A 13335-nucleotide genomic window follows, 5' to 3' on the forward strand; every position below is an offset into this window, starting at 1 on the left:
CAGTTGGTTAAGCAGCTGCCTTCGGCTCAGGTCATGATCCCAGTGTCCTGGGATCGAGTCCCACATCGGGCTCCTTGCTCCGCAGGGAGCCTGCTTCTCCCTCTGACTCTGCCTGCCACTCTGTCTGCCTGTGCCTGTGCTCGCTCTCGCTCTCGCTCTGACAAATAAATAAATAAAATCTCAAAAAAATAAAAAAATAAAAATAAAGTTCAATGGCTATATCACAAGTCATATATATGCATGTTTAAATTTACTAGGTACCACCAAATTGTACTCCAAAATGCTTATGCCAATTTACAACCATCCTCACCAATGTTTGATACTACTAGAATTTGTTTGGTTAATCTGGTAGATAAGCAATAGTATTTCATGATTTCACTTTGTATTTGTCCAACTATTAATGTAGTTGAGCATCTTTTCACATCTACTGGTCATTTGAACTTTCTCTTTGGTAAGTAAAGTTGATAAAGTCATTTGCCCAGTTTTCTTTGACTTTTTATTGCTGCGATGGCAATTTCTTATGTATTACAGATACTAATCCTTCTAACAGACACTAATCCTCTACTATGGAGATCTTTTTGTCTTGATATACTACAGTATCACTATGATGTGTCTAGATAATGGACTTCTTTAATTGATCCTCCTGGAGATTAGTTTGGGCTACTTGATTCTGAGCTGCAATCTTTTATCGGTTCTGGAAAAACATCTTTTATGTCTTAAAATTATTTCCCTATTCTCACTCTCCTTATTAGATATGTTACATTTTCTCACACTAGTCTTCATGATTTCTGAGATCTTAAATTTTCTGCCCATTTTTCTATATAATGCTTTCTGGATTTTTTTTTTCCCATATCTTTCAGTTCACTAATTTTCTCTTTAGCTTTTCCTAATCTGCTTAAAACTTTATCTAAAATCCTTGTCAGTCTGCTTTTGTTGTTAGTTGTTTCAGTGGGTTATTGTCCAAGTTGTCTTGTGTCCTTGTGCATTTAGTTACTTCTGACTGTTCATTTTCCTTAGAATTTCATTTGTGGATACTGGGATGAATGTAGATTCCCCCAGAAAGAATATTCATTTGCTTCTGCCAGGACCCTGGGGTAACCCTAAGTCCAAAGATCCCCTGAAATTCAATTTTTGGCGTACAGTTCTGCAGAATGCGCAAGTATTTATGAGTTCAGGTCACAAATGTGTGCAAGGAATAGCTGTGACTCCAAATCCACATCAATGCTTTTTTTTCTTTCTCCACTTGTTGACTTGTTTCCAGGCAGTTCATTTTCCTTATAGTACCCTAGCAACAAGGGCAGGGGTAGGAGCAGGAAAGATGAGGGAGGGGATATTTCTGGTTTATCTTATACAGAAGGTATATCTCTTTTGGATTCCTGAATTAAGAGGACAGGATCTCATAGGAGACTTCTATGAGCAGTCTCAGGTCTCTGTCTTCGGCAACCCATGCCAGTGAGGTGGGAAAACCAACAGGCAAATTCACTGAATTCAACAAATATTCTTACGAGTGAATTTTCCTTAGGTTCTGGTGTTCACTTAGTTTTTCACGTTGAAGTCCCTTATTTTCTTTCTAACTTATCAATGCACAAAAGATCTTTTTTTTCTAATAGTTAATCAAAAAGCCTTTATCTTTTGGGGTGCCTGGGTGGCTCAGTGGGTTAAAGCCTCTGCCTTTGGCTCAGGTCATGATCCCAGGGTCCTGGGATCAACCCCTGCACTGGGCTCCCTGCTCAGCAAAGAGCCTGCTTCTCCCTCTCCCTCTGCTACCTTCTCACTCAATTTGTGCTCCTTCTCTGTCAAATAAATAAATAAAATAAAATCTTTTTTTTTTTTTAATTTGCTTTAAAATAATACAGAACAAAGAAAGTGGATGAGGTTACAGAGGAAACAGACTCACCATGATCTGATCATTTCTGAGGTTGGCTGAAAGATATTTGAAATTCCCATAATAAAAAATTTTGTATTGTTTTGTTTTAATGAAAAATAAAGAAGAACATAAAAAAAATATGCCAAAAACAACAAAAGCTAAAATCTGAAATTTTTAGCTGTTACCAGTAGGTAGGTTAATCCAGATTCCTAACCCTCTATGCTGCCAAGACCATCTCTTTCGACTCACCCTGGGAACTAAGTCAGTTATGGTTTTTGCTGTCCTCACAATTGCCTACTGTAGTTACTAAGAACATGTTCCCATTCCTTTCTTCCTGTCTGGTCATGTTTGCAATAGTATTTGTGTAAGTATCACAGTATAAATGGAAACATTTTTCCTTTTTAGAAGCAATTATAACATTAACCAGGATCTTTAGCTATTATTTTCTGAATTATAAATTCCACCGGTGCTATTTATGACCTTTAAATTAAATTTTAAGCAGCTACATTTTATATTCACCCTACAATACTGAACTCCACAATTTCTTTTAAAAATTTATTTATTTATTTATTTATTTGACAGAGAGAGAGATCACAAGTAGGCAGAGAGGCAGAGAGAGAGAGAGAGGAGGAAGCAGGCTCCCCACGGAGGAGAGAGCCCAATGCGGGACTCGATCCCAGGACCCCGGGACCATGACCTGAGCCGAAGGCAGAGGCTTTAACCCACTGAGCCACCCAGGCTCCCTGAACTCCACAATTTAAAAGAAAAACCCTTTTGTGGACAGAATACCTGAATAAGGTTGTCATATATATAATATGAAATACATAAAAATACAAAATATTCTCTTTAAATGATGGCTATAATTCTAAAACTACAGTTTGCAAAAAAAGTGAATTTTTGCCACATATAAACACAATACGGACTGAATTTTTATCTGGAAAAACTAATAAATGAGAGGAATTTAAAAAAAAAAAACCAGCACAACATTAAAATCATTCTTTACCCAGTCTGTAGTAAAAGGAGCTCCATTTGCCATCAAAATACGAACTTCATCATCTTGACCTGCACGTGCTGCTTCTAAAAGCTTCTTTCCCAAATCTACCAGGGACATCTAAACAAAACAAAGATGAATTTAACATCTCTATTAATATATTATTACATGACTTTCCCCCCACATATCTTTATTAATACCAATTCTCAATTATCCCTTTAAAAGTCTGTGATACGGTTAATTTCAAACTACAGATCATGCAAAAGCAATTTGTATTTGAATCTGGGGAACAGATTTTCCTTTCTCATTAAGTTTTTAGCTAGGATAATAAAATTAGTTTGAATTCTCTGAACATAGCTGGTAAAGATAATGAGGTAAGCAGCAGACAAGGCTTGTCTAATAGTTAAAACTGGCAAGAAACTGTTTTCACTGGAGGAGCGCAGCAATAAAGATTTTCATAAAAGTAAACATAAAAAAGGTATGAGATACTATCCTCTGTAACTGATGCAAATTATAATAAATATATTGTAGCTGTTTTTTGCAACAGTAAATCAGAAAATGTGTTCAGAATTTACAAACAAATATTTTCAATTGTTGCACAGTCAATACACATTCAGATTCTGGAGGAAAAGGACAAAATTCACATTCAATGAAATACTCAAAGAAAGTCTTACAGTATTATCAATAGGCTATGTGTTTCACTGAGAAGCTAGAAAGTAAGTGCAACGTTGTATCTTGAATTCAAGATACCTGAAAAGACTAATGTCACAAGTCAAAGTTTGTGTGAGTGTGTGTTTGACAGTCTGGGGTGTGTGCGGGCGGGGGAGTGTCTTCTTGAATCAGAAATACCGAAATATATGTTAAGGAAAGATCATGACAAGAGTACATAGATGAAAAGAGATTTGAATGTATTAGAGATGCTCAAATTCAAGAGATGATGGTTCTGAGAAGAAAGGTCCCAAATTCAGGAAGACTATTCAGCTGGAAGACTATTCATTAATGCTATATAGTATCCTCAGCAAAGGCAAAGAGGTAGAAGTTGAGCTGTGAGGAAGGGAAGATACTGAACCCCTAGATTTACACAAGAAAAAAATGTGCCTGAGGTATGAATTTGCCTCAAAAAGGGAATACCCTTTGAAAGTTGGATAAGTAGTCAAGGTGAAAGAAATTTTATGTCAGGTTGATTAGTATATTCAAATCTTGTATGAACACCTATTATTCAAGAAGAAGGAGAGAGGAGTATGTATGTATGTATGTATGTATGTATATAAGAAGGGAGTTAGAGATTAGAGAAGTTATTGATTCCAGGAAGGATAGACTGCATTATATAATTAGAAAAAAGTGTTAGGGAATGTAAAAGAGCTGACTAAAATATATGTATCTATATATCTAGATATATCCCTTGAAAGAACAGATTTATGTTTGCATTACTATATTTGTTAGTAGATTCGAGAACATGGGAACAACCAAACATAGAGTAACCAGTAACAGATGACAATGTTGGGAGACTTGCACAAGATAAAGTGAGATGAATATGTCCAAAACAGGCATTTGTTACAAGCAGGAAAGAATTTCTTGTAATTATTCCATTTATAAGGATAAAAAGAATTCATAATATATCCCATGGTGGTGAAGAAAAACAACCACACGAATTTATGTGTTTTATGTAGCAGGTTTTACATGTATTTTTTTCATGTGACACAACACTTTCATCCTTTCTGTTTTCCTCCCATTCTCTCATACCTTGACTGAGTCACTGGAACCCAGGATACTCCTTAATCATGCTAAAGGCATTAAGATCTAAAGAGATTACTGATCTCTAATGAAGGATTTTTCCTAGGAAATATGCCAGCTAGACAGTAAAATTTACATCACAGTCAAAAGGCAAAGAACCTGTAATCATTTCCTATGAAAAGCAGGATAAGGCAAAAAGAAACTGACCTAATTCCACAAAAGTACAGTAAAATCTAAACTGGCCACACTAGCAAACACACCAAGTACACTTGGATGACCAAAATTTAATATAAATGTGGCTTTACAATAAAATAATTCTTCACCCAAAATATACGCTTTTATGTCTTATACAGGTAATACAAAATCAGTTTGCATTCATTCAGCATACATACTGCCAGATGGTTTAGACATCTGGGTATCTTTGTGGTAGTGGTTTAGGATTTTTCCTCATTTTTAGAAACTGAGTTGTCTGCCTTTTTCTTAATGATTTGTAAGTATTCGTAACATACATTCTGCATAGGAGTGCTTTGTCAGATATAATATGTATTCTAAGTATCTCCTTCTAGAATCCTGATTTCTTGACTCTCCAACACTTCCTTGATATCACATACTATCATCTATGGGTGGATAATGAAACTTCAATGTATTAAAAAACAAAAATAAAATCAAAGACAGCAAAGGAATGTCTGCCACAAAAATGAATGTAAGAAACATAAAAAAATTTTTTTTAAAGATTGTATTTATTTGTCAGAGAGAGAGAGACAGAGAGAGAGAGCGCACACACAAGAAGGCAGAGTGGCAGGCAGAGGCAGAGAGAGAAGCAGGCACCCTACTGAGGAAGAACCCGATTCGGGACTTGATCCCAGGACCCTGGGATCATGACCTGAGCTGAAGGCAGCAGCTTAACCGACTGAGCTACCCAGGTGTCCCAATAATTTTTATTATGTAAAAGGTCTGACTCAAAATGAGAAGGGAAAACAAACAAACACCATGAACCCAACAGAGCAACAGTAAAAGGACAAAGCAAGAAATAATAATGAAGAGCCTAGGATCATCTGGGTCCAAATTTGCATGTCTCTGAAACATAATGGGAGGGGCCCCAGGAAGGCCTCTGCAATTGCATATTACCTGCTGCTTCTAAAATGAAATCTAAACTTAAAATTTGAGAGTAGGGTGACTGATTGGGTCTATGTGGGCTAATGACACCTCCCTCCACAGCTCAGTGGGTATATTTACCCTGTTAAATCAGATTTACTCCCATGACAAATACACAACCTGATGTTTAAACAAAACAAAACAAAAGAACCTAGCCCAGGGAAGCCTGGCTCAGTCAGTCTGAGGAGGAGCATGTGACATTGGAGCCTGAGCTCAGAGGCCTGTGGCTCATGTTAAGGGTAGAGATTATGTAAACAAATAAACTTTTAAAAGTAAGAAAAAAGGAAAAAACCAAGCCCACATTGGAGTCATTTGCTCCCCACGACAGCAAACCAAGAGTTCAGTACAGTTTCAACTTGTCCCAGGAAACCTTTTTAGAAGACAACCTGAAATTTTCTGATCGGCACTAGTGAGGTGCTGTTCCCTCCCTGCCTAAAAAAAAACAGGTGTCTTGTCCAGGAACAATCTTTTCTTTTGCTAATAACTTCCTTGCCCACCCTCTATCCTATCAAGACCTTCCATTCTGTACACCTCCTCAGAGCTCCTTTCTACTAGTCCAGTTCATGAATTACTTAATAAAATCCAATTCAATCTTCAAGAAAAAAGTCAAAAGACATGATCATATATTTTCCAAAAGAGAAAACAGAAATAATTCACAAATGTAAAAAATGTTCAGTATCACTAAGAGTCAAATAAATGTAAATAATTTAAAAGTTAAATTTAAAAAAGGTTGAGGTGAGACTAATACTTTTATATACTGACATCTTATATATATTGATAGCAATATATATGGATCAGCTAGGGTTTCTTGGATTAGCTTTTTTAAAATGTCAATTTAGCAATACATAAAAGTTACCAAAATAGGGGGTATAGCTCAGGGGTAGAGCATTTGACTGCATGAAAGTTACCAAAATGTTCAAGCCCAACGGCCAATAAATGATCCCACTTCTGAGATGTACTCTAAAGAAAAAATAAAAATATACTGAAACATTTATCAATACGTGTATACATGTATATACACATAAATCTACATATATTATATATAATCATTTGTATCATGTAAACAACCTAGATGAAGGAAAATGTGGAATCTAATCGAACAAAACACAGTAATTTAATGGTTGAAAGTTACATAACATGGGGCATCTGGGTGGCTCAGTCGGTTAAGCCTCTGCTTTCGGCTCAGGTCATGATCTCAGGGTCCTGGGAGCGAGCCCCACATCGGGCTCTCTGCTCAGCAGTGAGCCTGCTTCCCCCTCTCTCTGCCTGCCTCTCTGCCTACTTGTGATCTCTCTCTCTCTGTCAAATGAATGAATAAAATCTTTAAAAAAGAAAGAAAGAACGTTACATAACATTAAAAAGCTATGCCACATTAGGGGCGCCTGGGTGGCTCAGTGGGTTAAGCCGCTGCCGTCGGCTCAGGTCATGATCTCAGGGTCCTGGGATAGAGTCTGGCATCGGGCTCTCTGCTCAAAAGGGAGCCTGCTTTCCTTCCTCTCTCTCTGTCTGCCTCTCTGCTTACTTGTGATCTCTCTCTGTCAAATGAATAAATAAAATCTTTAAAAAAAAAAAAAAGCTATGCCACATTAAATAAAAAGATACAAAACTAATTTCTTGAATGTCAAAAATACACAGAGAACAAAACACCAAAAAATACCAACAACTGTTAGAGTAACAAGATTATAGGAAATTTTTCTTCCATTTTACAAAGTTTCTATAATGTTACTAAATTATCTTTCTAATTCAAAAACTAGTTTTTTAAGGAGACAAATTACATTGTATGATTATCAACTAACTAAATGCTGACATTAAAGAAAGTTATATACTGACTTACTAAACAGGAAAAGTAGAAAAAATGAAGAAAATGCATGATATTGGGTACTTTAAAACAGCATTACTGATCTGATTACAAGAATGGCAAGAAAACTATGATGCACTTAAAACAACTTTTATTACAATTCTGTTAACTTCTTAATTATTCAAAACACATCAAGGACTCAGGATACTTAAATTATTGTGGTTTTAAAGTTCCATGAGCATGGGGCGCCTGGGTGGCTCAGTGGGTTAAAGCCTCTGCCTTCGGCTCAGGTCATGATCCCAGGGTCCTGGGATCGAGCCCCACATCTGGATCTCTCTCACATCTCTCTCTCTCTCTTCCTCCTCTCTCTGCCTGCCTCCCTGCCTACTTGTGATCTCTCTCTCTCTGTCAAATAAATAAATAAAATCTTTAAAAAAAAAAAAAGTTACATGAGCAACACAGCTATGTAGTAAAAAAACAGCTGATGGGGCACCATGGTGGCTCAGTGGGTTAAGCCTCTGCCTTCACCCCAGGTCATGATCTCCGGGTCCTGGGCTCTCTGCTCGGCGGGGAGCCTGCTTCCCCTCCTCTCTCTGCCTGCTGCTCTGCTTACTTGTGATCTTTCTCCCTCTGTCAAGTAAATAAATACAATCTTTTTTTTTTTTTTTTTTAAGATTTTATTTATTTGACAGGGATCACAAGTAGGTAGAGGCAAGCAGAGAGAGAAGAAGGAAAGCAGTCTCCCCGCCGAGCAGAGAGCCCAATGCAGGGCTCGATCCCAGGACCCGGAGATCATGACCTGGGGCGAAGGCAGAGGCTTAACCCACTGAGCCACCCAGGCGCCCCAATAAATAAAATCTTAAAAAAAAAAAAAAAATAGTTGAATACTTTTAAAGCAGATCCCAAAATGGTAGCAGTACTGCCCCCTAGAGCGCCCTTTGGATATATACGGAGGCATTTTGGGGAGTCTGACGCAGGGAGGAGTGGGGTGAAAGCTCTATTAGCATTAAAAGGGCATGTGTCTAGGATACTAGAGTTCCAGCAATGCAGGGAACAATCCAGTATGGCAAAGAATTGTCACATGTTCTGGGTGATTTTCAAACAGTCCAATGAATATATCTAAGGCTAGAACTTAACTGATAGGTAAATAAATGTATTTTTTCATAATTATTAATGTATCTACAATTTTCCAGAATGCAACCCTACTATAAATCTACTTGTTTTGGTCCAAACTTTACTAAGAGCTGTTCATCGTTTTCGAAAATCATGTCACCAATGTTGATGAAATGTTGATGACACTTTGTTATCTGAATCACCAATATAAAACATGTATCAATCATCTCTCCCAGCTTATCGCTTTTCACAGTGATTCTATGTATAGGTGCAAGCATTTGACAATCTCCTGTGTCATCCAGGGTGGTCTGCTCGAGGATTTACATACTGAAATATACAATTTTAATAAAGTGCTTTCCTTCTAGGACGGCTGGGTGGCTCAATCAGTTAATTGTCTGCCTTCCACTCAGGTCACGATCCTGGAGTCCTGGGATGGAGCCCCATGGCGCTGCTCAGCAGGGAGTCTGTTTCTCCCTCTCCCTCTGTCCTCCTCCTGTGTGCATGCTCGTTCTCTCTCTCTCTCAAATATTTTTTTAAAAAGTGCTTTCCTTCCATTTCTCCTCTATAATTAAATATTTTAATGATTTTTTGAAATTATGCAGATAGGTAATAGTTTTCATTTCAAGTTAGTAAAAGGGGCAATACAAACATTTTTTATAGGAAGCCAGCACTGGATTTAATAAGACTGAAAAATCAATGGAAGAAAATACAAATGAGATCAAATAAGACAGAAATCAAAGGCACTCTTACTGTTTTTGTCAAGATAATTAGTAAATTGTAAAACATTGAAAATAACAAAATGTAGCAATTTCAACTTCTGATTCTCACTTAAGGGGAACAACACACACTACAGAATAATTCTAATTCTCAGAGGAACGCAACTGCATTAAGACAACAAATTGACTGAGGGGACCACAGCTCCAGATAGAGCCCCCCTCAATCAACTTTGCTCATTAACTCTTTAGAGATAAAGAGTTAGATTTACATTAAATCTATACATAAGGGCCTAGCAATAAATGTTGCTTTTTTGGTATGGCAAAAAACTTTTGCCCAAAAAAATAAAGAGGTATAATTCAATTCAATAAATTTTTTTTTAAAGATTTTATTTATTTATTTGACAGAGAGAAATCACAAGTAGATGGAGAGGCAGGCAGAGAGAGAGGGAAGCAGGCTCTCTGCTGAGCAGGGAGCCCGATGTGGGACTCGATCCTAGGACTCTGAGATCATGACCTGAGCCGAAGGCAGCGGCTCAACCCACTGAGCCACCCAGGCGCCCCAATTCAATAAATTTTAATGAATGTTAAATATACTAACTGAAAAAACACTGTATGTATGGCACTGAATGCCATCCCATTTAATACCCCTTTCCTTTTAAGAAAAGTAATCTAAAAATTCACTGTAACAAATTCCGTCCTGAATTTTTTTTACTACTTCCAAAACTTTTATCACAATCTGATACAAACCATTATTTTTTTAACTTCAAAAATATGAATTTTAGATCTACAGGGGAATTTCAAAACATCCACAAACTAGATCCTTTTCCTTAAAAGTACATGCTGAGAGAGCCATCTAGTGGTAACAGGAATTACTAACCATAATTACATTTTTATTTATTATTTAAGATTTTATTTATTTATTTGACAGAAAAAGAACATAAGTAGGCAGACTAGCAGGCAGAGGGAGTGGGAGAAGCAGGCTTTCCACTGAGCAGGGAGCCTGATGCAGTGCTTGATCCCAGGACCCTGGGATCATGATCTGAGCTAAAGGCCACTGCTTAACCAACTAAGCCATCCAGGTGCCCTATACTTATATTTTTAAAACTTACAGTCTATTTTGTATTGAATTTCTATAATTAATAGCTCACAGAGCTGTTTTGAGGATTATAGTATCTACTGGAAATGAAAACTCTCTATAAAACTGTAAAGTACTAATTCTATATGAATTGTTACTAAGACTCCTAAAAAAGAGTATGAAAATAAAGTTAGAAAATATAATCCTATTACAATACACTTAATAATAAACCTTGATTGCCTCATTAAAAACTTAAGCATAAACTTGCAATATCATTCCTATGCTCAATGAGAACAACTACAAATCCATTAAAACTCTTCTTCTAAAGTTTTCTACCAAGCAATTTAGTACTACATATGCATCAAGAGCCTTTAAGATGATCATACTCTTTGACCTAATAATCCCACTCATGTAAATCTATCACAAGGAAACTATCTGAAACATATTCAAAGTAATGTTATTTAAAACAGGGAAAAACTGAAATGCCCTAATACAGGTAATAGCTAAAAGAGATTAGGGGTGCCTGGGTGGCTCAGTTGATCAGCTCAGGTCATGATCCCAGGGTCCTGGTATAGAGCCCCACATCATCAGGCTCCCTCCCCACAGGAAGCCTGCTTCTCTCTCTGTCTGCCTGTGCTCCCCCTGCTTATGCTCTGTCAAATAAATTTTAAAAAAAAAAATTTTTTTTAAGAAATTGGGGTGCCTGGGTGCCTCAGTGGGTTAAAGCCTCTGTCTTTGGCTCAGGTCATGATCCCAGAGTCCTGGGATCAAGCCCTGCGTCAGGCTCTCTGCTCGGTGGGGAGCCTGCTTCCCCCCCCCCACCACCACCGCCTGCCTCTCTGCCTTCTTGTGATCTCAGTCACATAAATGAATAAAATCTTAAAAAAAAAATAAAAAAGAAATTAAGATAGATCATAATGGATACTGCAAGTTTTTTTTTTTAATTACAGAAAATTTTGAGCAAATACAAGAACAGGCACAACAGTATAATGAACTTCCACACATCCACCAAATGGCTTCAATATTACCAATTTATTGACAACCCATTTCCCACCCACACACATTCTGAAGCAAATATCTGTAAATATTCCAGTATGTATGTCTAAAAGATAACCAGTACTACAGTCATTTAAGATTATTTATAAATAATACGCAACAGTATGAGAATCAAGCCTCTAAAATGAATACACATCATGATCCTAACTATGTAAAAAGTGCATAGAAAAGCACCCAGAAGCAATATACAATATACCATGATAATGAAAATCAGAAATTTTCCCTTTTTCCTATTTATTCTCTATTTCATAAGTGTTCTATAATGAGCATATATTACTCCTGTAATTAAAAATAAACTCTTCTTAGTTGTTTCTAATAGTAATAGAAATTTGTTGCATCTAGTAATGTCATTTCAGTGAAAAAATGAATGGAAAAAAAGGAATATCTCATATCCTGCATTTAATAGATCTATAAATCAGACAAGTAAAATGTTGTAAAGAATACTAGTTAAAAATACATGAATAAGCACAGAAACCTTTTATTAAAAAGCTTTTCACCAAAATAAGATTATAGATAAAAAACATTTTTAATGTAAGAAATTAGATGTTGAAAGTTATTTTTTAATAGTAAAAGCGTAAAAGGTGACTCTAAAATTAAGTGTATTATAACCATGTGTTTAACTGTACATACGAAAATATTCTTGGGCATGAGAATTTGGTTGCCTACATTCTCGCAAGGAAATAGGGGTGCCTGGGTGGCTCAGTCTGTTTAGCCTCTGCCTTTGGCTCAGGTCATGATCCCAGGGTCCTGGGATCAAGCCCCACGTCAAGAGGCTCGCTACTCAGCAGGGAATCTATTTCTCTTTCTGGCCCCCCGCTCTCACCCTCTCTCTCTCTCTAAAATAAATAAATAAAATCTTATTTTAAGCCAAGGGAGAAAAAAAGACAATAACTTGGATAATAAAACTAGTACCTGGCATGTTGCTGAATAATTACCTAGTATCATATAATCTAAACAGACTTACCCCAACAGTTATGGTCTCCACTTTGCAAAGGAGACAAAGAATAAAAGGACTTACCAAAGAGCACTAGTTTTAGTCTAAAGATAAGACCCATATTCTTAACTCTTGTGTTCTAAATTAGAGAACACTGGGAATCTGCAGGGATATAAAAGAACATGCCCTTCAAGTCTCTTTCTCTGCAATTCCTTTGAAGAAAAAATAATCATATGAACTCTGGTATATTTGGAATTTTCTCCCATTTCCATTTTGTCCAGTGGGCTTTTTTTTCTTTTTACCTTTTTTAACTTAAAAATGACACTTTCAAACCAAGTCTCTAAAGAAAAATCATCTCCCATAGACCCTTGTTCCAGAAAACCACCAGAAGATGTACTCCTCCAAGACCAGGAATAAACAAAAACTAGAATCAAGGGCTTCAGGAAATAAGGGATCCAATACAACTAGAGTGGAAGGGGATCCCCAAGATGATAATAAAGGAGACCCCAAGAGGTGCTGTACCAGAAACCTGGAAAGCAAATCCAGATTGGAACCAGAGGACAGAGGTTCCAGAAGGAGGTCTCCAAGGAAAAGAAAGGCTGATAAGACTCCCAGGAAAAGAATGGGATCTCCAGTGGGGAATCTGACATGGGTTAATGATGGATACAAGAACAGTAAGCAAAAGAAAAAAAAGTACATAATTTCTTTTTCAGAGGGAAGAAAAAAAAAGAAAAATCTACACAAGAAAGAAAATGTAATCCCAGTTTACACACATGGCATGGGTTAGTGAAGAAGAGTAGTTCCAGGATTGCAATAACCCCCAAATAATAATCCAAGCAAAATTTTTGGTGTACTTCTATTAAGAAGATGAAGAGTGAGGGGCACCTGGATGGCTC

At 36.8% G+C, this 13335-nt stretch overlaps 1 protein-coding gene across 6 annotated transcripts in view; it reads right to left on the bottom strand.

Moving 5' to 3' along the window:
* Positions 1-13335, bottom strand: part of GABPB1 (GA binding protein transcription factor subunit beta 1) — a 67725-nt gene that overhangs the window by 26508 nt on the left and 27882 nt on the right. For all 6 annotated transcript variants that reach the window (XM_032343706.1, XM_032343708.1, XM_032343703.1 and 3 more), the window contains exon 2: positions 2871-2978. In XM_032343706.1, coding sequence (XP_032199597.1) covers positions 2871-2978 — 108 coding nt within the window. The remainder of the gene's footprint in view (positions 1-2870; positions 2979-13335) is intronic.

The sequence above is a fragment of the Mustela erminea genome, chromosome 5 (genome assembly GCF_009829155.1).
Source record: "Mustela erminea isolate mMusErm1 chromosome 5, mMusErm1.Pri, whole genome shotgun sequence".
NCBI classification, from domain to species: domain Eukaryota; kingdom Metazoa; phylum Chordata; class Mammalia; order Carnivora; family Mustelidae; genus Mustela; species Mustela erminea.